General features: G+C 44.0%; 2 protein-coding genes across 3 annotated transcripts in view; one reads left to right on the forward strand and one right to left on the reverse strand.

Moving 5' to 3' along the window:
• The window catches only part of grinaa (glutamate receptor, ionotropic, N-methyl D-aspartate-associated protein 1a (glutamate binding)), a 164,292-nt gene that overhangs the window by 85,589 nt on the left and 52,353 nt on the right, over positions 1 to 26,350 (reverse strand). The window lies entirely within an intron of this gene.
• The window catches only part of parp10 (poly(ADP-ribose) polymerase family member 10), a 50,471-nt gene continuing 35,053 nt past the window's right edge, over positions 10,933 to 26,350 (forward strand). Inside the window, exons 1-2 of one of the 2 annotated variants that reach the window (XM_078536242.1) lie at positions 10,933 to 11,171; positions 25,572 to 25,758. In XM_078536242.1, the coding sequence (XP_078392368.1) occupies positions 25,581 to 25,758 (178 nt within the window). In that variant the 5' untranslated portion in view covers positions 10,933 to 11,171; positions 25,572 to 25,580. The remainder of the gene's footprint in view (positions 11,172 to 25,571; positions 25,759 to 26,350) is intronic. The other variant, XM_078536241.1, reaches the window with a different exon arrangement.

A 26,350-nucleotide genomic window follows, 5' to 3' on the forward strand; every position in this document is an offset into this window, starting at 1 on the left:
ACGGTCGTTGACAGGGCCCTCAACCGTGTCCGGCCCATATCCCGCGCATCCTCCCTCACGCCTTCTCCTCCTTCCCAGAAACATGATAGGGTCCCCCTTGTCCTCATTTATCACCCCACCAGCCTCCGCATTCAAAGGATCATCCTCCGCCATTTCCGCCAACTCCAGCATGATGCCACCACCAAACACATCTTCCCTTCACCCCCCTTGACGGCATTCCGTAGGGATCGTTCCCTCCGGGACACCCTGGTCCACTCCTCCATCACCCCCTACTCCTCAACCCCCACTTATGGCACCTCCCCATGCCCACGCAGAAGATGCAACACCTGCCCCTTCACTTCCTCTCTCCTCACCGTCCAAGGGCCCAAACACTCCTTTCAAGTGAAGCAGCATTTCACTTGCATTTCCCCTAACTTAGTCTACTGCATTCGTTGCTCCCAATGCGGTCTCCTCTACATTGGAGAGACCAAACGCAAACTGGGCGACCGTTTTGCGGAACACCTGCGGTCTGTCCGCAAGAAAGACCCAAACCTCCCTGTCGCTTGCCATTTTAACACTCCACCCTGTTCTCTTGCCAACATGTCTGTCCTTGGCTTGCTGCATTGTTCCAGTGAAGCCCAACGCAAACTGGAGGAACAGCACCTCATCTTCCGACTAGGCACTTTACAGCCCTCCGGGCTGAATATTGAATTCAACAACTTTAGATCTTAAACTCCCCCTCCCCCCATCCCCACCCCGTTTCTTCCCCCCCCCACCCCCCCCACCCCGCTTTTTTTTCAATAATTTATATAGATTCTTCTTTCCCCACCTATTTCCATTATTTTAAAATCTAAAACTAAAACCTTTAGTCTTTCCACCCCACCCCCACTAGAGCTGTACTTTGAATATCCTGTCTTCCATTCTTAATTAGCACTTTTCTCAGACAAAGACCACCACCTTCAACACCTCTTTGACCCTTTTGTCTGTGACATCTTTTGATTATCTGCTCATCTCCACAATCATCACACCACACCCTCAATGTGTCTCTTTCCCCCCCCCCCACCCACCTTAAACCAATTTATATTTCTCCCTTCTTCTAACTATGCTCCAGTTCTGCCGAAGGGCCATGAAGGCTCGAAACGTTAACTGATTTCTTCTCCGCCGATGCTGCCAGACTTGCTGAGTTTTTCCAGGTAATTCTGTTCTTGTTTCCTGAAACAAGGCAGCTTTGGAAGGTTATGGCTAAAACACTTGCATGTTCTGCCTTTAAAACTCTGAGTAGAAATCATGAGGAGCCGGGCATTAGTCAGTCTTTAGTGCCATTATGTTTTATAATGCAGGTTGGAATTTTCTGTCCCCGTTGGTGTCGGGCGGGTGGACAATATGGTGAGAAGGCCAAAAATTGGTTTTACACCATCGTGAAACCATTTGTGATTGTCCGCTCCATCTGTCAATCACGGCCGCCTTTCCCACCGTCCAATGTCGGCAAGGTCATTTTAAAACTTCCTATTTAATTATAAGCCCTGCTCATCGGAATCATTTCCCCATGCTGGCCGACCTCTTGTGTGCAAAATTGGCACTGACCACTTCTGCCATCACCACCCAAGCCGGAGTGGTGACACTAATGGGCCTCCTGTGGCCAGACCGGGGGGTAGAGGACATCGCGGTGGGCCTCCACGGTGTCCAGAAGACATCCCAGGGATGCATCACTGAATTGGGGGGCTGCATTCTTCTTGGCCTTTGGGGCCATGTCTTCACCAGTGCCCCTCTGGGTTGCAAACATGGAGAAGTGGGCACACGGCTGCAGTTTAAATATGGTGCCCTGAGTGAGGAAGCAGCGAGGTAACAGCTTGGCGGGCAAATCGGGGGCCGCCAGCCAGTGAGACGGCAGGTTTCCTGTGGCTGCATAATTAATGAGGCGGGAATGGGATGATAAGGTGGGTAAAACATCCTTTTTCCCACCCCCTACCACACTCAGTGCAAATCTGGGATGGTTCCACCTACAGTTTTCTTGCTTATCTTTACATTGAGGGAGGGATGAGAGAGCGAGAGAGAGAGAGAGAGAGAGTGTTAAGGGGAGAAGAGAGAGAAGGGGAGGAAAGAAAGAAGGGTTGTACAATTTGGTCCTGGAGTCACAGACTACCCAAAAAAGGGGATCTTGATCATATGTGGGTTTAAAGCAGTTTATTAAGAAGCAACAGTTTGGACACAATACTTAAGCTAAATAGACAGAGAAGACATAAGACCTGTAACAAGTGGTGAGCACCTGTCCAGGTTGGGCAGGATGTCTGGCATGCACAAGCCTCTCTTTCTTCTTTCTCTTTTTCTTCTTCTCCTCTTGATGCCTCACATCTTCATGACTTCTTGAATTACCCAAGGGTGTCACACTGGAGTCACCTTCGTGAGTTCTCCTCCACTCCAACCTGTACCGAGTCCTGCCAAAGTCCTTTTTAAACCCTTTTTTTAGGAGCAGACCTGGATGTTATATTGACATGACCTTATTTTCCTATAAAAAATTCCTTTATTACAAAATGTACATTGATTTCTTTGTCTAAGCATGGAGTAAAAGCCATTCCTGACATTGTCCATGAGTTTGTGGGCCATCATTAATCAGGTTTTATTGTTTTATCCTGTACTGTTCCCCATAACTGGTTTGTTATGAAAGTATAATAATTTTCATAATATTTTTCTGGTTTATTGTAAGGTAGGTTGATGGGTGTGAGTGTAGATGGCTCTGTCTGTTTGATTTAATTACATTTGGAGTCAGGTAGACTGCAAGCTTGAAATTATCAAAAGAAACCAGGTGTAGAAACATACTTGAAATGCTAATGAGTAAACACGGATGCTGTCTTAGCATGTAAGGTGTGAAGGGAATTTGTATTTTTAGATAAGTAAAGGGATTGTTTGAATTTCAAAGGGATGTTAGTCTGTTTACCACTATCCAGATAAGCAAGGCTAAGGAGTGTGTTTATTTTTCCCAAAGGTCACTGACAATATTAGCAACATGTAAGTTTTTATATTATGGGAAAGGTACAGTTCCAAAGACATATGGAACAATGGAATTTACATATTAAAGATAGAGAAACATATATAAAGAAGAATGAAAGGCTATGTTGGGAGGCCATGTAAGATCTAACAGGAGTACGTGAAACAGCCTTCGGGAAGCCTCCAGCCATTTGTGCATAAGCCTGTTGTGTCCAGTAACTAAAGTTGGAGAAAGCCATTTGGAATTCCACTGTCAAGTGAGTACTGTGTTAACTTGCTGTTTTTTTTAGAAACTAAAATCTATTTTGGACTGTTGCCTTAAAGGGGTTGTGTAACTGGGAGTCAGGTAATTAGGAACTTTAGGAGTTGTTATAGTATTAATCAATTGTGGTCTTATGCTTGAAATCTTATATTTTGTTAAAAAATATTTTAATTTAATTTTAAAATCTCTAAAGATCTTGGTGGACTCATTACTTCTGAATTCAGTGCACACATCTCAAAATAAATACAAATTTGTTATGACACAGCAGATGGTAAATGCCGAGCTGTTCAAACCCCAGAGGAAAACTTGAAACAACTGTCACAATTTAATTTTCAATTTGTATGTTTCAAGATGTGGGCTTTGATTTCAGTAATAAGACCACTGAGTCTTAAGAGGTTTTTATAAAACTAAATTAAATATTTATTGATTAAAAGAAATGATTTTAAATATATACATAGATCTACAAATTATTACTATGATAATACGAAATACCCCAGTTACACTTTCGTTAGGGAAACAGTAAGACACATAGATTTTAAAAGACCCAGGCAAAGAAACATGATATCCTGAACAAGTCAAATTCAAAGTGAGTTCTCTTAACTTCAGTCCCTGGAGGCAGCAGTTTGGTACATACAGGCTGCAGGCTTTTCACACTTGCTGGATCTTAAACTGCCTCCCTTACAATAGTCTTCTTTCCTTTATACACATTTTCCTCTTTGAATGCAAATTCCCATTGTTTCACTATGTCTTTTGAACTTTACCTCCCTACTGATAAAAACCGTTTTACCTGTAATCTTTGGGAAAAGTAAACACACTGTTTCTAAATTTCACCTTTTTGGATGACACATTTCCCCCTCCTTTGAAAACAATCTAGCCTGGTTTATTTAAAAATACAAGTGTCCTTTTACCTTACATTCTAAACTTCCCATGTTTACCTAATTACTATTTTAACTTCTCTTCTAACATCAAAACACCTAGAATAGCTGCCCCTAATTAAATTATGTCTCTCTCTCACACCCCACTATTACTCTATTTTACAACAAACTCCAATAACATTATGGAAATTATTATATCTTCCTGACAAATTACAAAACTGTTGTGATAGCATGACCAAGTTTCCCTTGTGGGTTTAGTCTGCTTGGCACACATCATCTGCCACGTCATAACAGCTTTCATTGCTCCCTCAAAATATCCCATCTTCAGCCTTATCAAGGCCTGTTAATGAACTGTTCATAATGGACATTCAGTCAAAGTTCTTATTTATTAGCAGAATATTGAACCATTGTAATCCACTAAAGTAACTCCTATTCATTTCCTACATCCTAATTAAATTTTGCACTCCAGCAAGCATCTTAATTAAGCAAAGTTAAATGAAAAAAGGAAAGGAAAGACTTGCAGTCATATAGTATTTTTCATGACCACTTGGATGTCTCAAACAGGAGGGAAGGGAGGAGGGAGATAGAGTGGGGAGGAAAGGAAAGGTGAGGAGAGAGTGAAGGTGAGCAGCTGGGGTAGGGGAGAGACATGGAAGGGGATGGGGATTGATGAGGAGTGGGAGAAAAGGGGGAGGAGAGAGAGTGGGGAGCAGGGAGGGAGGAGAGGAAAGTAGAGAGAGACAGTGATACAGAGAGAAACAACCAGAAAAAGATTTATAAAGGTGAGGCTCAGTACACTGAGTGATACAGAGATACCTTGGCAGCCACCTGTCTCAAAAGGCCACCATTAACAAGGAGATCCAACACCAGATCAGCTGCTCAAACTACAGCAGTGAGTGTTTGACAACAAAGACCTTCATAAGTCAACAAAAGCCCTAGGGTAAGAGCAGTTGTTGCCAGCACATTCCTGTACTGCAGTGAGTGCTGGACTGTGTATCAGTAACATAGAACAGCGCAAGTGAAATTCCATCAGCAATGACTCTGTTGCGTCCATTCGATTGGAGATGATTGAACTCACACTTCTTGAAGTCAGCTCCACAAGCAGTCAGACAAAACTCCTGCAAAATCAACTTTGATGGGCTGGACACTCTGTCCAGATGACCAAAAACTGTCTCCTTTGCCAGGTCCTGTTCTCTCAACTGTCAAATGGCCAAAGTTCCAGGGGAGGACAAAGAAAACACTTGAAAGATACTCTGAAGCTCTCCTTGAAGCACAACAGCATTGAATTTAATGACTAGGAGGAGCTTGCTACCAATCGTTCAGAATGGCGCCGACTTGCCCATCAAGCTGCATCATGGCTTGAGTCACAATATCTTAAAGAGGCAGAGCACGGCAGAGAAGGAAAGGAAAGGAAGCAATTCTTGCACTCCAGGTCCCACTACCTCATGCGATTCCTGACCCACAGGCCCAAAGGCCTGTGGGTCAAGAATTGGCCTGTTCAGTCACATGAAGACCCATGGCAGAAACCCACGAGCCAGAGATGTAACCCTTGAACCTGGGGCCAGCTGTAACTGCTGACAATATTGGGAAAAAAACTTACTATTATCTCATAAAAAAGAAAATCAATCAAAGCAAACACTCTACATCAGCCTTGTAAACAGGCCCCCTGCTGAGCTCATCCATAGTGAGACTTGGAGCTAGGCCAAGCATTCATAATAAGGCGATCTGGAGAAACAGATGTCCGCAAATCTGTTTCTACTGCCAAAGTTCAAAGGTGGTGGCCTCTGAGGGGCCGTGAACCATGTGTCCCCGAGAAGTTGGCCCAAATCCACGAAAATTGCAGGGGGCGGGTGTGAGATGCCTAACCCCTCAATGGAACCAGAAAGGTCAGGAGTGCAGGGTGCGGGCTTGCTACCCGCACACTTATCCTATGCCAGCAAAAATTGCTGGCACCGGGAATGGGGCATGGATCTGGAATCGGGTCCTACTCACCATTTTTAAAGGTCTCCAAAGTCCACCCAACTCTGTGCAAATGCAGCCCAAACCGAGCCAGCAGAAAGGGAAGAAAGAGTAAGAAAGGGATGTGGAAAGGAAGAGAGGGAAGAAAATCAAAGGCGGCCAAAAAAATGGGAGATGAATTGGGAAGACATCTTTAAACGCTGTGACTACAAGGGCAGGTCAGGGGCTGGGAATTCTGCGATGAGTAACCCACCTCCTGACTCCCCAAAGCCTGTCCGCCATCTACAAGGCACAAGTCAGGAGTGTGATGGAATACTCCCCACTTGCCTGGATGAGTGAAGCTCCAACAACACTCAAGAAGGTTGACACCGTCCAGGACAAGGCAGCCAGCTTGGTTGGCAACAGGTCAACCACCTTAAACATTTACTTTCTCCACTACCAATGCACAGTGGCAGCAGTGTGAGTTATATGCACTGCAGCAATTTGTCAAGCCCCCTTCAACAGCACCTTCCAAACCCACGATCTCTACCACCTAGAAGGGCAGCAGATAGATGGGAACACCACCACCTGGAAGTTTCCCTCCAAGTCACTCACTATCCTGACTTGGAAATATATCGTTGTTCCTTCACTGTCGCTGGGTCAAAATCCTGGAACCCCTTCCCTAACGGCACTATGGGTGTACCTACACCACATGGACTGCAGCGGTTCAAGAAGGCAGCTCACCACCACCTTCTCAAGGGGCAATTAGGGATGGGCAATAAATGCTGGCCCAGCCAGCGAAGGTCACATCCTGGGAAAAGGATAAAAAAGAAAGTCAAAGACTGAAGAAAGAAATGGAGAGATAAGGAAAGCAGTGGAACAGAAGGTGTGGGGGAACTGAAGAAAGAAGGAGAGGAAATGAAGATGTTTCCCCCTTGCTGGGGTGTCTAGATCCAGGGGTCATAGTTTCAAGATAAGGATTTGGTTATTTAGACTGAAGTGAGGAGAACATTTCTTCACTCAGAGGGTTGCGAATCTTTGGAATTCTCTACCCTAGAGGGCAGCGGAAGCTAAGTCATTGAGAAAATTCAAGGCTGAAATTGGGAGATTTCTCAAATGGGAGAATTTGGAGATATGGGGATTGGATGAGAGAGTGGATTTGAAGCCGAAGATGAACCATGATCTTATTGAATGACAAAGCAGTTTTGAAGGGCTTAATGGCCTACCCCTGCTCCTCTTTCTTATATTCTTATGTAGAAGGGGCAGGGGAGAAAGGGAGAGGAGGAAGAGAAGAGAGGGGAGTATTGAAAAATGGGTTGCGGACTGCAGCCGATATCAGAAAGTGATTAAAAACATGAACGGTTCTCTCGATTGAGTATTGGTGACATGAGCTTTGGAGTCATTTAACAAAAAATGCATGGCGCAATGGTAGGACCGTGTATTTTTGATAAATAAGTGAGGATGGCCTTCCCTCAGTCCATTCTTTCTCAAGTAGTGTAGTCATTCTGAAAACTAATTGAAAAATACTGTGAGACTTAAAAAAACATTCTCACTGATGCAGAAAAACTATTTTAATTTCATAACCAGTTCTCACACAGTGACTGGACGACTTATCACAGAATTGTTACGATGCAAGAGGAGGCCATTTGGCCCATTGTGTCTGCTCCGGCCCTCTGTATGAGCATGATGACTCAGTGCTATTCTCCTGCATTTTCCCCATTGTTTCTATTTAAATAATCATCTAACGCCCTCCTGAGTGCTTCGATTGATACTGCCTCCACCACACTTCCAGCCAGTGCATTGCAGACCTGAAACACTCGCTGTATGAATGAGTTTTTTCTCACATCGCATTTACTTCTTTTGCAAATCACCTTTAGTCTATGTCCGCTCATTCTCAATCCTTATATGAGCCATACTGTGTCCACAACGTGCCTCCAACACTGGCTCTGTCTGCATAAGGAAACGGGAAAGCATTACTGGCAACTTGTCTATCAGAGATGATACCTTAACAACGTCCTATAGACATATGCTGCAGATAGATTTTTGTGTTTATTGCACATTCATTCTTTACTTGACAAAGCAATATCATGATAACCAATGGCTGTGGGGACTCTTCATATCAGGAGCTCCCATTTCACTGGCCGACAGGGAACGAGGTAGATGGCTCGAGGCAAAGTATGCCAACAGAGCTGAGAAATATTGGCCTCCAGATGGGTGTAAGTGGGTCCCACCAGGGGGTTTAAGGAACGATGAGCAAACTGCACCCCGAGGAAAAGCCAAACCATTTTATTTGCTTAAAATAAAAGCAAAATACTGCGGATGCTGAAGATCTGAAATAAAAAACAGAAAATGCTAGAAAAACTCAGCAGGTCTGGCAACATCTATGGAGAGAGAAACAGATTTAACATTCTGAGTCCGTATGACTCTTCTTCAGCTCAAACTCTGAAGAAGAGTCATACGGACTCAAAACGTTAACTCTGTTTCTCTCTCCAAAGATGCCGCCAGACCTGCTCAGTTTTTCCAGCTTTTTCTGTTTTTATTTCGGGTCTCCAGCATCTGCAGTATTTTGCTTTTATTTAAGTTGAAATTACTTACTGTTACTGTCAACAATTGCTATCTTATTCCACGTGCTAGAGAGAGGACTGGAGGGGCCAATACATGATTGGGAATCCTATAATGATATTGGATTTCCAAGTGGGGGAAGAATTCAGGCAGAAGTGTTAATTTGGGCTTCGGGTAGTAATAATGGTATTGCTGCAGATGCTGCTTCAAGAAACACTGGACTTACCTCTGTGACCTGACTGCATTTGTTGAGGAAGTGACCAGAATGGAGGATAATGGCAGACTTTTATATATATTCTAAATCCTGATTTCCAAAAAAAAAAGCTTTGGAAAAATTCCATCTGAACACATGAAAGGGGAGCTTCCCAGCCCTGCACCATTTCAAGAGAAATTAGGGATGGGCAACAAAGGGTGGCCTAGCCAGCGCACCCACATCCCACGACAGAGTAAGGGAAAACCCAAACTCCCCCCTCCTTTCCCCCCCACACCCCCAACCACCCGCCGTCTCATCCACCTCTGCACGCATGGAGAGGGGAAAACACAGGGCCAGTAAGAGAAAAACTCTGTGAAATTCCTCTCTGACCACATGGATCACGTGATAGTAAAGCCACATACCTTCCAAACGATGTGGTCTCTGCCTCCGTCAAGAACTGGTCCAACTCCCTCCTGAAGGCAGAGAGTCAGTGCCCACCACGCCAGCTGGAAACACGTTCCAGAGGCACTCAGTTCTTTTGGAAAAGAAAAGCCGCCTGACTCCCAACAAGGCGCCATTAGAAAATATGAAAACGTGTAGAATTGTAGGACAGGGCCATGGTTGATAGGCAAAAGGTTGTTAGTACTTGGAATGGTTCTGAATGGGTCCTTGTTACAAGTCATATTCCACAAGGCTATTCGTTGGGACCTTTGCTGATCCTCAGTTTTGTGCAAGTTGGATGCATTTGTACGGTTTGTGAGACAATATACACGGGTTAAATATTTTAGGTCAAATTAATCAGCTCCAGGCTGATTTAAAGAAGTTGGTGCACTGAGCCCATTTGTCAGTCTGTGTGTGTGTATTTCTAGGGGTCGATCCATGGCCCCCTCTTATTTCTCATCTACATGCTGATAACATTATCCCTATCCTCGCCGACCCACATTGGCTCTGAGTCCGGAAATACCGTGACTTTTAAGATTCTCATCCTTGTTTTCAAATTTCTCCCTATCTCTCTGTGACCTCCTCCAGCCTAACAGCCCATGTTGAACTCTGCTCTCCTCCAATTCTGGCCTCTTGGGCATTGCTGGTTTTCATCGCCCTACCGCTGCTGACTGTACCTTCTTCAGTTGCCCAGAGCCTAAGCTCTGGAACTTAAAAACAAAAAACTGCGGATGCTGGAAATCCAAAACAAAAAACAGAAATACCTGGGAAAAACTCAGCAGGTCCGGCAGCATCGGCGGAGAGGAACAAAGCTGACGTTTCGAGTCCTCATGAGTTTTTCCAGGTATTCCTGTTTAAGCTCTGGAACTTTCTCCTTCAGCCTCCGCCTATGTGGTACCACATACGCGCTTCTCTACATCTTGAAGGAGGGTCATACGGACTCCAAATGTTAACTTTGTTTTTCTCTCTCCACAGATGTTGCCAGACCTGCTGAGTTTTCCCAGCATTTTCTGTCTTTGTTTCAGATTTCCAGCATCCGCAGTATTTTGCTTGTCCTTCTGTATATCTTGTTGGCAGTGTGGGGTGGGTATGGGATACACAGCAGAGTATATTGCCCTGGCAGTGTGTGTACACAGTGAGTGCACACAGCAATCTGTACAATTTGCTGGCAGACTCTGTGGGCTGTGTTTTATCTGCTTAGCGTGTGTTGAGGGCGTGTACCTCGGCTTGGGGAAACACTGCCCTTGGCAGCCTGGGTGTAACTGGGACAGTGGAAATCCCCCTTCCGACATCTGCAGGTCGCTCAGTCAGTGAGTATCACCCCCCACCTCCCCTCCTCCTCTTGAACTCTTATTACGGTGGCTTCGCAAAAGGGGCACCGATAGAAGTTACCCCTCAAATCCGAGAGTAGGGGAGGGGAATTCGTCCTAATTTCACAGAAATTAATGGGGGGGGGGAGAGAGAGAGCAACCGGGGCAGGAATTCATACGTGGGGGATGTTACATAACATTTCAATTTCTGACATGACGAGTGTGATGTATTTCTGACTGATTTGTACACGGGGATGTTATATAAGGATTTCTACTTCTGACATGAGGAGTGTGAAATGTTTGTTCTGATCTGAGAGGAGGGGGTTGTTTTGCTGAACTCGGGTTCTGACCCCCCTCTCTCTCTCTCACACACACACACAGACACATACAGATATAACAGAGACGGGGCAGCTCCGGATATCTCTGCTCTCCCTTTCAGTTTCGTTTCTCTGGGTCGCAGTTCTCGCTGCGAGGCGAGATTCAGCAGCTCTGTGTGTTCCTGTGTGTGTGTCTATGTGTCTGTGTGTGTCTTTGACCAGTTTAGGGGAGGGGGGGTCCTTCTTCTGCTGTTGAGCTCAGTGAAGGTTCCTTTGCCACCAACTCCTGGAACAAGGGGACGTGACAAGGTAAAAGCTGCCGCGGTCTCATTTCTGCTGCCTTGTTGTTCTGTGGACTCCTCGAATCCAGTTGACTTCCCTGTTTCCCCAAACCCTCCCTCCCTCCGGAGCCCGAGCACCACCCGATGTACCTGTCGCACTCCGGGGGTGTCCAGGGGTTTGCTTTGCTGGCCAGGTTTAGTCACAGCAGCCCCACCACCTGGGGTTGGCCTCCCAGGCTCCCAGCTCTCTGGGAATGGGATGGGAGGGTCTTGGAAACTCCTCTAATCTCCCCCCCCTCCACCCCAACCAGCCAGCCCTCCCTCTGAAACCTTTGCACTCCTCTAATTCTGGCCTCTTGAGCATCCCTGATTTTTAATCGTTCCATTGGTGGCCATGCCTTCAGCTGTCTAGGCCTTAAAACCTGGAACACCCTTCCTAAACCTCCTCACCTTCTTTAAAAGATGCTCATTAAAACCTGCCCCTCACACCTCAAGTCGTGTTTGATTATTACCCTCCTGTGAAGCTCCTTGTGACATTTTTACTAGGTTAAAGGCGCTATGTCAATGCAAATTGTTGGGAATGTGAATTGGCTCCAAGGGAAGGGGAGAGTGACCAAACAACACAGTGATATTTGGTGCCTTTTTGAGAGGAGATCAACATTGAGTTTTGACAGGAGAGCAATTGTTTACATTGCTGGGGGTGGGGCTGGGAGGGGGAGGAGGTGAGGTGGGAGTGTAAGGAAGGGATCTTGCAATGTTGAAGGGGCCTTGGGAAAGAGAGGGGCCAAATCTGAGCCTAATGGATGCAGGAAGTGGGCAGATTTTCCAGCCGTTTAGCCTCCCAGTCTTTGTTTGCACTGCTCCCCCCCCCCTCCTGTATAGTGCCATATATTGTCATGGGGTGGGTGTGGGCTATGGGATGTGGAAAGGGGTGGGTGGGTCAATTTAACCTCAACCCTCTGCCAGTTCCAGCTCGAACTGGCTGCTGCCTGTATATGAGAGCGGTAGAAATGGGGAAAACCCAGTCATGTTGTTATTTATCCACTGCCAGGTTGTTGTGAGCCCTGGTTAATTTGGTGTAGGAAAATATAAACTGTAAATGTACAAGACTTCTGACAAAGCATTTTAATTGTGTTTGTATTTATGAATGCACCCAAGTTTGTATTTGGCTATTTTCGATGGAGTTATTATAAACAATCATTCTACCCATATTGTTAAAATATTATTTCATACCTAATAAAATCTATGATCAAATAATAATAAATACCATGTAGTGTTCCTGAGACTAGGTGCAGATATAACTATTCTCTCTCTCTCTCTCTCTCTTTTCCCAGTCCCTAGATGGTTTATATTCCTGTCTTTCCTTTGCCTTTTATCCCTGCCCCTTAGTCTTGTCAGAGAAGGTGCTCTCCTGGAATGTACGTTGGTGAATAAGCAAAGCCCAGGCTTTGGGCCTACATGTCAGGGTAGCGTACTGAGCAGCCACACTGTATTTCTTGATTCACGATTCCTCTCAAAAGGTCGTATATGAGCTAAACAACTGCACATCTTAAACCACAAATTGCTTTTCTCTATATTAACACTATCTGGTTTGTCAGTGACCTTGTGCTTACTCCCTGTGCCAGGTTTACACTTTGCACTGCATTTCTGTTTATAGATAAGTTGACGATTTAGCTACCCAAAGCAAATGACCCACTGTCCCCCCCCCCCCACCAACCCTGAGATATTCCACCTGCCCGAAATATCCCCCCCCCCCCCGATAAATGAGCCGGAGGTCAGCAGGGAAGGAGTCCTGTGTTTACTTGCTCCTCTTTTCTGCTAAGTGGTTAGTATTGATTATTTATTTGTTTGTTTCACTTCAGTAACAATGGTCATTGTGCTGGTTTAGAATGGTCAATCCAGTTTTGGAGCTGGCTACCCTGTAATTTTGACCATAGATCATGGCCAGATCTAGTAGGTGGGAATTTTGATTGTCGCATTATAAATTAAAAACACATGTTTATTTTTAATTCTTTCTCAGTACGTGGGCGTTTATTGCCCATCTCTCATTGCCTGTGAGAAGGTGCCGATGGGCCTTCTTTGTAGATGTGCTATCAGTTCTGTTTTTTGCATGTGTACTTTAGGGTAAATATCCCTACCCTGGATTGTGCAAAGAGAGAGGTATCTCTGGGGCCTTATCACCCCTTCCTCCCAATCCGGACAGAATGGGTGTTGAATGTAGGTGTCTGTTGCCCTTGCCCTCTCCGCTCTCAGTTTCATGTCACTGTGACCCAAGACTGTATCTTGTTTACTCAACTTTACTGAACTTCACCCCTCTTAGTTTGAACCTATCACCTACCCAGGTTTGGGGCAGATGGTGGCGTATTGGCAGTGTTGCTGGACTAGTAATATAGAGGCCCGAACTAAAGCTATGGGGACGGTTCAAATCCCACCATGGCAGCGGGTGGAATTTAAATGTAATTAATAAATCTGGAATATAAAGCCAGTCTCAGTAATGGTAACCATGAAACTATCATTGACTGTTGTAAAATCTGTAACACCTGGTTCACTAATATCCTTTAGGGAAGGAAACCTGCCGCTCTTACCCGGTCTGGCCTACATGTGACTCCAGACCCACAGCAATGTGGTTGACTCTTAACTATCCCCTGAAATGGCCGAGCAAGCCACTTAATTCAAGGGCAATTAGGAATGGGCAACATATGCTGGTCTTACCAGCGACACCCAATCCCATGAAGGAATAAATAAAAAAAAAGGTTTATTGACTTTCAGTTTTTTTGGGAATACTGGGATTCCCCCTTTTAGTTTTCCTGAAGGGAAACTCTCTTATTCCCAGATCTCCAACACTGCCGTTTCTGAGTTTGAGACTTACTTGATTCTCTCAGAATATTTTTCTTCCTTCCGCTTTGTCTGAGGTTGCCTTCAAACTCGTCTCATTCAAACTCCAAAGTCGAGCCAGAACCTGACTGGTTTAACAGGTCCACCGTCCTCTCTAACTGGACCTGTCAACTAGAGACAGAGGGCTGTTTAAAAAAAAAAATGAGACTGGATCAATACATTGAATCTTAATCCTTTTTATAAAGGCCAGTATTTGGACTGTCTGCTGCTTACCATTGATAAAAACAAAAAACTACTGCGGATGCTGGAAATCCAAAACAAAAACAGAATTACCTGGAAAAACTCAGCAGGCCTGGCAGCATCGGCGGAGAAGAAAAGAGTTGACGTTTCGAGTCCTCATGACCCTTCAGCAGAGCCTGCTGAAGGGTCGTGAGGGCTCGAAACGTCAACTCTTTTCTTCTCCGCCGATGCTGCCAGACCTGCTGAGTTTTTCCAGGTAATTCTGTTTTTGTTTTGCTGCTTACCAATTGTTTGTTTTATGTTTTCACGCTGCTACTCAGCGGTTGTGTAAGAGCAGATCATTTGATAAGAAAGGCTGGAAGAGGCTACAGAGATGGGGAGGGGCGAGATGACAGAGAGATTTGAAAACATGGGTGAGAATTTGAAAACTGAGCCATTGCGCAAGATTTTACTCAACCCTCCTAGTATTTCCTTTGGCATCACATCAATGTTTCATTGTCTTGGAGCATTTACCTGCATTAAAGCCAATGTATAAAAGCAGCTTGTTGTTGATTAACCTTTGCCCTAATCCCAGGCTGAAGGTTGGTAACGTGATTGCATCAGTCAAACCAGAAAACATAACTCATTTAGCTTTTGATTGCGCTCCTGTAGAAACTGGTGTAAAAAGGGCCCACTCGTAAATGGATCGAGAACCAGAGGGCACCATATTAAAAATATTTTGCAAGAGAAGCGAATGCGAGGTGAGAAAAAGCTTTTTCACACAGCGAGGAGTTAGGGTTTGGAATGCACTGCCCGGAAGTGTGGTGGAGGCAGGTTCAATTGAGGCATTCAAGAGGGCGTTGGATGATTATTTAAATAGAAACAATGTGCAGGGTTACGGGGGAAAAGGCAGGAGGTTGGCACTAAGTTAAAATGCCCAGAGAGCCAGTGCAGACACGATGGGCCGAATGGCCTCCTTCTACACCATAACAATCCTGTGATTCCGTGACTGTACACTTAATTTGTCTGTTGGTAAACCCACTGATGTTGTGTTCATCTCCTCAATCATCAGTCAGATAGAACTGATTTCAACTCTGTTTTAACCTACAGTCTGGGATCCCAACGAGGGGTTCACACATCATTAGCAGATTGACTGGTTTCCATTAACATCTTGAATTCCAAGGTTAGAACTAAGATTCGTCACGTTGCTGTTGGAATTATACATAAAATGAGACAGTGCAGAAGGAGTCCATTTGACTTATGAACCCTGTACCAGCTCCTTGAAAGAGTGGTCAAATTAGTCCAACTCTTTTGCTAAAATCTCTTTGATGTGCACAGCCTGTCTGTTGCACAACATGGTCCCTATAGGATTGCAGTGCAGTCATGCATGTGTGCAGCTTAGAGGGAACATAAATCATAAGAAATAGGAGCAGGAGTTGGCCCTATTGAGCCTGCCCTGCCCTCCAATAAGATCATGGCTGATCTGAATGTGGCTTCAAATCCACTTTCTTACCTGCCCCCATAAACCTTGACTCCCTGGTCAATCAAAAATCTGCCTAACCCAACCTTGAATATATTCGATGACCCAGCCTCCACTGCTCCCTGTGGAAGAGAATTCCAAAGGTTAGCGATCCCCTGAGAAGAAATTCCTCCTCATCTCTGTCCTAAATGGGAGATGCCTTATTTTTAAACTGTGCCCCTAGTTCTAGATTCACCCATGAGGGGTGAGTTGACATTCTCCCAGCTGCTACTGTATCAAGCCCCCTTAGTATCTTCTATGATTCAATAAGATAACCTCTCATTCTTCTGAACTCCAATGAGTAAAGGCCCAACCTTTCCTCATAAAACAACCCCTTCATCCCAGGAATCAGCCCAGTGAACCTTCTCTGAACTGCTTCCAATGCAATATATCGCTCACTAAGTAAGGAGCCTAAAATTGTACATAGTCCTCAAGGTGTGGCCTCACCTGTATTTTTAAACTCCTTCAATTAAGGCCAACATTCCATTTGCCTTCCTAATCACTTGCTGTACCTGCACGATAATCTGTGTAATCTGGAGTGTTTACAGGATGGTTTTCTGGACCAATACATTGAGGAACCAACTAGAGAACAGGCCATCCTAGACTGGGTATTGTGTAATGAGAAAGGAATAATTGGCAATCTAGTTGTGCGAGGCCCATTGGGGATGAGCGACCATAGTATGATAGAATTCTTCATCAAGGTGGAGAGTGACGGAGTTGATTCCGAGACTAGGGTCCTGAATCTTAATAAACTACAATGGTGTGAGGCGCAAGTTGGCTATGATGGATTGGGAAAAGTTACTTAAAGGGATGGCGGTGGATAGGCAATGGCAAACATTCAAAGAGCGCATGGATGAACTGCAACAATTGTTTATTCCTGTCTGGCGCAAAAGTAAAACAGGAAAGGTGGCCAAACCATGGCTTACAAGGGAAATTAGAGATTGTATTAGATCCAAGGAAGAGGCATACAAATTGTCTAAAAAAACAAAACACCTGAGGATTGGGGGCTTAGAATTCAGCAAAGGAGGGCCAAGGGATTGATTAAGAAGGGGAAAATAGAGTACGAGCATAAGCTTGTGGGGAACATAAAAACTGACTGTAAAAGTTTCTAAAGGTATGTGAAGAGAAAAAGATTGGTGAAGACAAATGTAGGTCCCTTACAGTCAGAAACAGGGGATTTTATAATGGGGAACAAAGAAATGGCTGAACAACTAAATACATACTTTGGTTCTGTCTTCACAAAGGAGGACACAAATAACATACCAGAAATGTTGGGGAACACAGGGTTTAGTGAGAGGGAGGAGCTGAAAGAAATCAGTATTAGTAAGGAAACGGTGTTGGGGAAATTGATGGGATTGAAGGCCGATAAATCCCCAGGGCCTGATAATCTACATCCCAGAGCACTTAAGGAAGTGGCCCTAGAAATAGTGGATGCATTGGTGGTCATCTTCCCAGATTCTATAGACCCTGGAACAGTTCCTACAGATTGGAGGGTAGCTAATGTAACCCCACTATCTAAAAAGGGAGGTAGAGAGAAAACAGGGAATTATAGACCAGTCAGACTGATGTCGGTAGTGGGGAAAATTCTAGAGTCCATTATAAAAGATTTAAATAGCTGAGCACTTGGAAAACAGTGGCAGAATCGAACAGAGTCAGCATGGATTTACGAAAGGGAAATCATGCTTGACAAATCTACTGGAATTTTTCGAGGCTGTAACTAGTAGAGCTGATGAGGGGCAGCCAGTGGATGTGGTTTATTTAGACTTTCAGAAGGCTTTCAACAAAGTCCCACATAAGAGATTAGTGTGTAAAATTAAAGAGCATGGGATTGGGGATAGTGTATTGAGATGGATAGAAAACTGGTTGGCAGACAGGAAACAAAGAGTAGGAATAAACTGGGTCTTCTTCTGAATGGCAGGCAGTGACTAGTGGGGTACTGCAGGGATTGGTGCTGGGACCCCAGGGGCCACAGTCTGTGGATACGAGGTAGACCATTTAGGACTGAGATGAGGAGAAATTTCTTCACCCAGAGAGTGGTGAGCATGTGGAATTCACTACCACAGAAAGTGGTTGAGACCAAAACGTAGTATGTTTTCAAGAAGGAGTTAGATATAGCTCTTGGGGCGAAAGGGATCAAAGGATATGGGGAGAAAGCGGGAGCAGGCTGTTGAGTTGGATGATCAGCCATGATCATAATGAATGGTGGAGCAGGCTCGAAGGGCCGATTGGCCTACTCCTGCTCCTAGTTTCTACGTTTCTTTGATAACTTGTTGGGCAGAATTTTTGGCTTGGCATGCGGGCGTGTGCCTGACGCGCTTGAGCATAAAATAGCGTGTGATGACATCAGGCGAGCGTCCCGACGTCATCCCGCGTTCGTGCGACATTTCGGTTGGTGGGCGTGTGTGAAAGTCGGAAGTATGCTGCTGACAATTAGGAGGGCGACTGAGTCCTCTAAAGTTCCAATTGTCCCCGATTTTTTTTTGAGCGAATATGCCAGGCGGACTTTGCATTTTTGACAAAGCCTCATCCAAGGGCGGGATGAGGTTTCCATTATTAAATGAAAAGGTATGGGCAGAATTTTCATTGTGTTTCTGTTCAGATGACTGATTCTGATGCGTGGACATGTTTTTCCAGATTTTAAAATCTTTCTTTATTGCTTTTAAATTCTTCAGCTCCTTGAGGCAGCTCTCTGCCTTCAGGGAGCTTTCATTCCGCGCTCCCCCATGCCCGCGCTTACATCGGCATCTGCCCTCCTCCTGCCCCCACCCCAGTAGTGCTGAGCCTTTCAATGTGCGTTTCACGCTGGCTGGCTGTTAATTGGCCAGCCAGCGCGAAATCGCAGTCGGGGGCCAATCACGGCCGGCAGTCCGGTCTCCGGCCGATCCCGGACCACGCCCAACCACGCCCGCCAAACTGAAAATTCTGCCCTTTGTGATTCATGCACCAGGACACCCAGATCTCCCTCTACCCCAGAGTTCTGCAGACTCTCCATTTAAATAATTACTGCTTTTCTATTCTTCCTGCCAAAGTGGACAAGTTCAAATTTTCCCACTTGATACTCCATCCGCCAAATCTTTGCCCACTCACTTAACCTTTTTGTATCCCTTTGCAGACTCTTTGTGTCCTCCTCACAACTTGCTTTCCTACCTATCTTTGTATTGTCAGCACATTTGGCTATAATACCGTCTGTCCCTTTATCCAAGTCAATGATATAGATTGTAAACAGATGAGGTCCCAATGCTGATCCATGTGGCACACCACTAGTTACAGTTTGCCAACCTGAAAATTACCCATTTTTCCCGACTCTTGTTTCCTGTAAGTTAGCCAATCTTCTGTCCATGCAGATATATCACCCCCGACACCATGAACTCTCATCTTGTGCAGTAACCTTTTATAAGTAGCACCTTATCTTGAAATCCAGATGCACTACATCTAATGGTTCCCCTTTATCCACCCTACTTGTTACCTCCTCAAAGAACTCTAGTAGATTTGTCGAACATGATTTCCCTTTCACAAAACCATGTTGAAGGGACATCATGTTTGACTGATTTATTGGAGTTTTTTTTGAGGAAGTAACAAGCATTGTGAATAAAGGGAAATGTGTGGATGTGCTGTACTTAGGTTTCCAGAAGGCATTTGACAAGGTGCCACATCAAAGGCTATTACGCAAAATAAGAACTCATGGTGTGGGGGGGGTAACATATTAGCATGGACAGAGGATTGGTTAGCTAATAGGAAACAGTAAGTAAGCATAAATGAGTAATTTTCTGGTTGGCAAGATGTGACAAGTGGACTACCACAGGGATCCGTGCTGGGGCCTCAACTATTTACAATGACTTGGCGAAGGGACCGAATGTACGGTTGCTAAATTTGCTGTTGATACAAAGATAGGTAGGAAAGTAAGTTGTGAAGAGGACATAAGGAGGCTACTTAAGTGAGTCGGAAAAAAATTGGCAGATGTGTTAGTCACAATAAGTGCTTGTCGTGGAAGAATGAGTCAAAAGCTACTCTTTTACCTCAAGCTGTTTATTCTCAGGACAGCTCTTCAGTGTAATGGGCTCTCCCTGTCCCTTCCACCCTGGAGTGTTATAGCTGTACAATTTGTACTATTTTGATGACTCCTTTAATTAAACTAAGTAAACTAAATTAATAAAGAGGGGCAAAGTAAAAGGCAGCTCCTTAAAGAGATACTGCAAAAAGAATAGCAAAATCTTAAAGGAAACTTACAAACATCAAATCAAAACGTGATTAAAAGGGTCGATAAAACACCCCAGTCCCCACGGGTGCCCACCGAGCACAGAAGGCCTCAATCATGCCCGCGGACACCGCATGCCCCTTTCCAGGAATGCACTAATTGATACTGTTCTGATTGAACCAATTAAACTAAATTAACAAAAATCAGGGACAAATTAAAAGGCAGCCCTGAAAGGGATACTGCAAAAGGAAAGACTAAATCATAAAGGAAACTTACAAAAGTCAAATTAAAATGTGATTCAGGGGGGGTCGATAAAGCACCCCAGCTCCCGGTAGCCGCTGCAGTTGAGGCCCCAGCACAGATCCCTGTGGTACTCCACTTGTCACGTCTTGCCAACCAGAAAATTACTCATTTATACGTACTTACTGTTTCCTATTAGCTAACCAATCCTCTGTCCATGCTAATATGTTACCCCCCACACCATGAGTTCTTATTTTGCGTAATAGCCTTTGATGTGGCACCTTGTCAAATGCCTTCTGGAAACCTAAGCACCGTGTGCTCCATCTCCAGGGAGCTACCCATTTATAGGTGAACCGATGCCCATCACCCGTTTTAACAAGTAGTTGACTTAACAATGTAATTGCTATATAATGTATTTGCCAGTCAACAAGAAGATTGTTATTTCACCTTGACAGTGTAATTACTGATACATTGACAGATGGAGCATCATGTGGGAAAATGTGAATTTGTGAATAGAAAAGCAGTATTTTATTTGAATAAAGACTGACTACAGAACTCCTGAGGTACAGAGGGATCTGGTTGTCCTGGTACATGAACAGGCAAAATTAGTGTGCAGGTACAGCAAGTGATTAGGGAGGCAAATGGAATGTTGTCATTTATTGCGAGAGGAATGGAATATAGAAGTAGGGATGTTTTACTACAGTTGTAAATGGCATTGGTAAGTCCACGTCTGGAGTACTGTGTACAGTTTTGGTCTCCCTATTTAATAAGCAGTTCGGAGAAGTTCACTCTGGGCTCTGGGACGGGGGGTGGGGGGTGGGGGGGGCTAATCTTATGAGGAAAGGTTTTACAGGTTGGGCCTGTACACTCTGGAGTTTAGAAGAAATGTGAGGTGACCTTGTCGAAACGTAAAAGATCCTGAGGGGACTTGACAGGGTGGATGCTGAAAAGATTTTTTTTCCACTTGTGGGAGAGACGAGAACTAGGGGACACAGTTTAAAAATAAAGGATCTCCCATTTAAGATGGAAATGATGAGAAATATTTTTCTCTCAGAGGGCCGTGAGTCTTTGGAACTTTCCAACCCGGAGAGAGGTGGAGGCAGGGTCATTGAAATTTTTGTAAGGCAGAGGTAGATAGATTCTTGACTAACGAGGGAGTCAAAGGTTATTGGGGGTCAGTGGTAATGTGGAGCTGAGGCCACAGCCAGATCAGCCATGATCTTATTGAATGGCAGAGCAGGCTTGATGGGCTGAATGGCCTACTCCTGCCCCCAATTCGTACATATATTTGTATGACTCTGCCAGATTGCATTACGATTTTTGAAATGTCCTACTACTACCTCCTTAATAATGGATCCTAGCATTTTCCAATGACAAATGTTGGGCTGACTGACCTATAGTTTCCTGCTTTCTGTCGTCTTCCTTTCTTGAATATAGGTGTCACATTTGCGGTTTTCCAGTCTGCTGGGATCTTTCCAGAATCTCGGGAATTTTGGGAGATTATAATTAATGCATCCACTCTCTCTGTAGCCACTTCAATTAAGGCCCCAGGATGCAGGCCATCTGGTCCAGGGGACTTAATCAGCCTTTAGTCCCATTAGTTTTGCTAGTACCTTTTGTCTAGTGATCATGATTGTTTTGAGTTCCTCCCTTCTTTTTGACCTCTGCTTTCCTACTATTCTTAGGATGCTTTTTTCCCCCTTCTACTGTCTTCAGTTTTACTAACAAGTCTATTATACGCTACTTTATCAAACAGCATTTGCAAAGTCATATACACATCAACTGCATTACCCTCATCATGTTACTTCATGAAATCCATTGAATTTTTGAAATGAGAACAGAAAAGCTGGAAACACTCAGTAGGTTGTCATGCAGCTATTAATGTATATAATATTTTGGAAAATATTTTTCTTTTAAAATAGAGGTTTAGTTTGTGGGTCTGTCTTAATTGGATTAAAACCAGTTAGTCTGGGTGCTTTGATGTGTACTAGTTTTGATATGTAAGAGAGATAGCGTGCATTTGCATTTTTTGAATAGAGCATTCAAGAAGTCGGGTGAAAACTGACATCAGTCTAGCAGGTACCAAGCAATATGTTTATATTACTAATAAAATTAGTACTATGAAAGGAGTTTTATTGTTAGAGAGGTTTAGTTCAGAGGTTGGTGATATAATGAGAATTTAAATTCAATGGGGCTGGTAGATATAACTTCAGCAGTTTTGTGTGTGCAGAGCAGAGGCAATATAAGATCAAAAGGCAGCTGTAAGCCTCCAACTGACTCCACAGGAACCAAAGTGAAAAGAACCTCATTTTGAATTCGTAAGGTAAAAATGCTTTGTCTGCTGTCTGGTTAAATCTAAGGGTTGCTGTTGCCCTAATGGAGATTAGTTTGGGAATTTGTTAAAAGTTATGATAGTAGTAATTTGTAGCCATGTGTATATATATTTTAACCTGTGTAAATTAATAAAATGTTTCATTTAGTTTAATGTAAAACCTCGAGAACTGGTGTTCTGATTACTGAATTTAGAGTCGCATCTCAAATGTGACACTTAAGATTATAGGCTATGACAGTTGTTTAAAGTTTCCTTCTGGGATTTTTAAATAACTCAGCTTTATCAACTTCACGGTCATAACAATTGGGGGCTCTTGTTGGGATAAATTATATTTCTAAATCCTCCTTTGGTTAGGAATTGGTGAATCTTAAGCTTACAAGTACGAGAGGCACTTTGAATTCAGGAGTTGGTGAGGTATTTTAGAAGTGGTGAGACTGCAAGATGGCTTTGGTAATTGTTAAGACTTGTCTGGGAGTAGAAGAGATAACTCTGAGTGGGTTGGAGAAAATAACCAAAAGTAAGTTAACAGAGTTGGCAGATAAGTTACAATTGGGTTACCTGCAGGAGCTAGGAAATCTAATATAGTTAAAAGTATAGCACAGCATCTACAGTTGGAAGTGAAACCTGACACTAGTGAGTCACAGCTGGAGGTAGCGAGACTTTAGTTGTAACTGAAAAAGCTTGAATTAGAAGCAAGGGAATTAGAAATTATGAAGACAGAGAAGGAGGAAAGAGAGAGAGAGAGAGAAAGAGAGAATTCCAACTGAAAATGTTGGCAGTTAGAAAAGAGATGCCAGTAGATGAGGAAGGATTTATCTCTAAAGTAGAACCCAATGGGGATATGTTTTAAATTTGTACAAGCTCTTCCAAAGTTTGAGGAAAAAGATATTGAAACATTCTTTATTTCATTTGAGAACCTAGCTAAACAGACGAAATTGCCACAGGAAAATTGGATGTTATTATTACAGTCTAAGTTGTTAGGTTGGGCACATGAGGTATATGCTTCACTTTCAGAAGAAATGGCGGTGAATTTTAACGTGATGAAAAGGCTATTCTGAGTGCATATGAGTTGGTTCCTGAACCATACAGGCAGAAATTTAGGAATATGAAAAAACAGCCTGGGGCAAACTTATATTGAGTTTGAAAAAGTAAAACAAAGTAATTTTGACCGGTGGATACGGGCATTAAAAATAGAGACAACCTAAGCAGCTTTCAGGGAAGTCAGTCTTTTGGAAGAATTTAAAGGTTCAATCTCTTCGGTTGTGAGAACTCATGTGGAGGAACAGAGGGTTGATTCTGTAAGACAAGCAGCAGAGATAGCTGATGATTATGAGTTAGTTCATAGAGCTAAACCTTTTTTCTGTCATGCTTTCAAATTGGAAAAGGATAAAAGGTGGGAAGGTGAAAGGAAGATAGGTAGTCAAGGAAGTGAAGGAGTAGCTGGAAGTTCCCAGGAAGTTTTTTCTCAGAATAAAAAGGAAGGTGCTGAAGGTAGAAGTGACATTCAAAAATTAAGGTTTTTTCATTGTATTAAAGTGGGGCACACAAAGTCAGTGTATTGGAGATTGCAGGAAAAATCTGTAGGAATTGTTGGGGTGTAGAAAAGCTTCTAATGTACTGACTGGTTTTAGCACTTTTGAACTTGTTTATGGTCATGAGGTAAGGGGACCACTGAAATTGAGTCAGGAGAAATTGGTGGGATTTTTAAATAACTCAGCTTTACCAACTGCATCGGTCATTAACAGGGTCTGGCAGTTTCTGTTGGAGAGAGAAACAGAGCTAATGTTTCAGGTCGATGACTATGAATGGTCGCTTACCTGAAATGTCTTAATTCTGTTTCTCCGTAGATGCTGCCTGACCTGCTGATCATTTCCAGCATTTTCTGTTTTTGTTTCAGATTGCCAGCATCTTGCAGTATTTTGCTTTTGTATTGTTGAATTTTTTGGTTTACTTAGTGCTTTCATTTGGCTGTTCTACATGTTTAATAATAACTGTGATGCCAGTGCTGCAGGTTTATCCTCAGGACATGGGTAAGAAATGAATAATGATTCAAGGCATTTATATTGATGTGGGAGGAGTACTGAGTAGTTCTGTTACTGCAGTCCTTATTTTTTATTTTCCTAATTAGCCTGGGGCTGAATTTTCATCATGGAGATGGAAACGGGAATTAGAAATACAATTCTAGTTAATACAACATTTATCGAAAATAAGTATTGTTTATTTTCGTTTCGGGGTTGGAACCCAGCCTCTGGCAGGAGACTGATTACAGTTCAGATTTTTGTGAGGGTAAGCCCTTAATTGGTACAGGAAACCACTTTCTTGTCCAATTATAGCCAGTGGAGCGGGAACGCAAGGGATCAGATGAAGTGCGGGACTTATGTAGATATCGCACAGCAGTCATCACTGAGGCTGCTGGTTGTCTTAAGGGAGAAATGTGCAGATTGTGCCAAAACCTTCCACCAGCACCGGGGGAAGCGAGTTGCCACGTGGAGCCTTAGGGCCTGGCACCCCCGGCATGGCTGCCCCCTTTGCTTCATAGATGCCAACTTGAATCTAATCTAGCCCTTGGCTAGTGGGAGACATCAGGAAGAATGTCTTTTATACAGCGAGTCGTTAAGGGAGAAAGTGTTGCACCATTAAAGGGAATGGGTTAAATATTTGAAGTAGAAGGATACCGGTCTATTAGATGAGTGCAGGACAATGGGATTTGTCCTGCATTGCTGTAGTAAGGAGCCAGCACAAACGTGATGGACCAAATGGCCTCCTTTTGTGCTGCAATCCTCTATGACCCTACAGACTATACCTCCTTGAACAAAAGCAAAATATTGCGGATACTGGAGATCTGAAGTAGAAACAGAAAATGCTGGAAAGACTGAGCAGGTCTGCAGTATCTGTGGAGAGAGAAACAAGAGTTAGGCCAACGTGACCCCTCTTAGGAACTGGATTTGATGGTGATCTTTACTCAGTTAACACCCTCTGCTTTGAATTGGCATTTCTGTTTCCTGCCAGGGATTCAAAGGTTGGCAAATCAAAGCTGGCTTTTTTTAACCAAAGGTTTACCTTCTTGCATTGTCTCTCTGTGTCACAGAAGACCAAGATGGAGCAGACGGACCCCACGGATGACCATGTCCTGCAGGTGCATGGCATCACTGACGACATGCCCATTGACATTCTAACCTTGTACTTTGAGAGCAAACGCCGGTCAGGGGGAGGAACCATCACGTCCATCAAAGGACAGGGCGACTACGCTGTGATCACCTTTGAGAACCCAGCAGGTAAAATGGCAAATGATTAACAGTGAGAGTGAGAGTGAAAAAAAAAAGCGGGAACAAGTCCACGAGTCACCATTGAAGTTCTATTTCTGATGTGTTTCGGTCTTCATTAGGAAGGGGTGCTGCTGTCACTGCTGTAAAATGAACTTTCCTTCCGCCCCTATTGAGGCCCAGTGCCTGCAGCACTGCGTCTTGCTGTAACTCGTGGAAAACAGAGGTGAATTTTCATTCATCGCAATACTGATGTGTGAATAAATGGGTTTCCTCCTGCTGATCTGCAGTGACCAATAGTGACATGAACAGCTGTGTGCTGTCCCAGGCCATGAGTTTGATCCAATTATTTCCTCTTCTATTTCTCAAAGACCAGGATGGTCGGGGATGGAAGGAACCAACAAATGGAGGCCAGTTGGTGTGAAGTGAGGGTAAAATTGGAGCTGGCGGCAGGGAAACCAAACCTCTGCTGGTCCTCATGCACCTCCTGTGATGCCTGCTGGGCAATCTGATTTGCACCCATTTCCCTTCCAATAAAAGGGGCAGAGCGGTGATGCAGCACATTGGATGCTCAATACACTCTGCACCTGAGTCCCAAAACGTG

This window comes from Cetorhinus maximus, chromosome 3 (genome assembly GCF_964194155.1).
Source record: "Cetorhinus maximus chromosome 3, sCetMax3.hap1.1, whole genome shotgun sequence".
Lineage (NCBI taxonomy): Eukaryota > Metazoa > Chordata > Chondrichthyes > Lamniformes > Cetorhinidae > Cetorhinus > Cetorhinus maximus.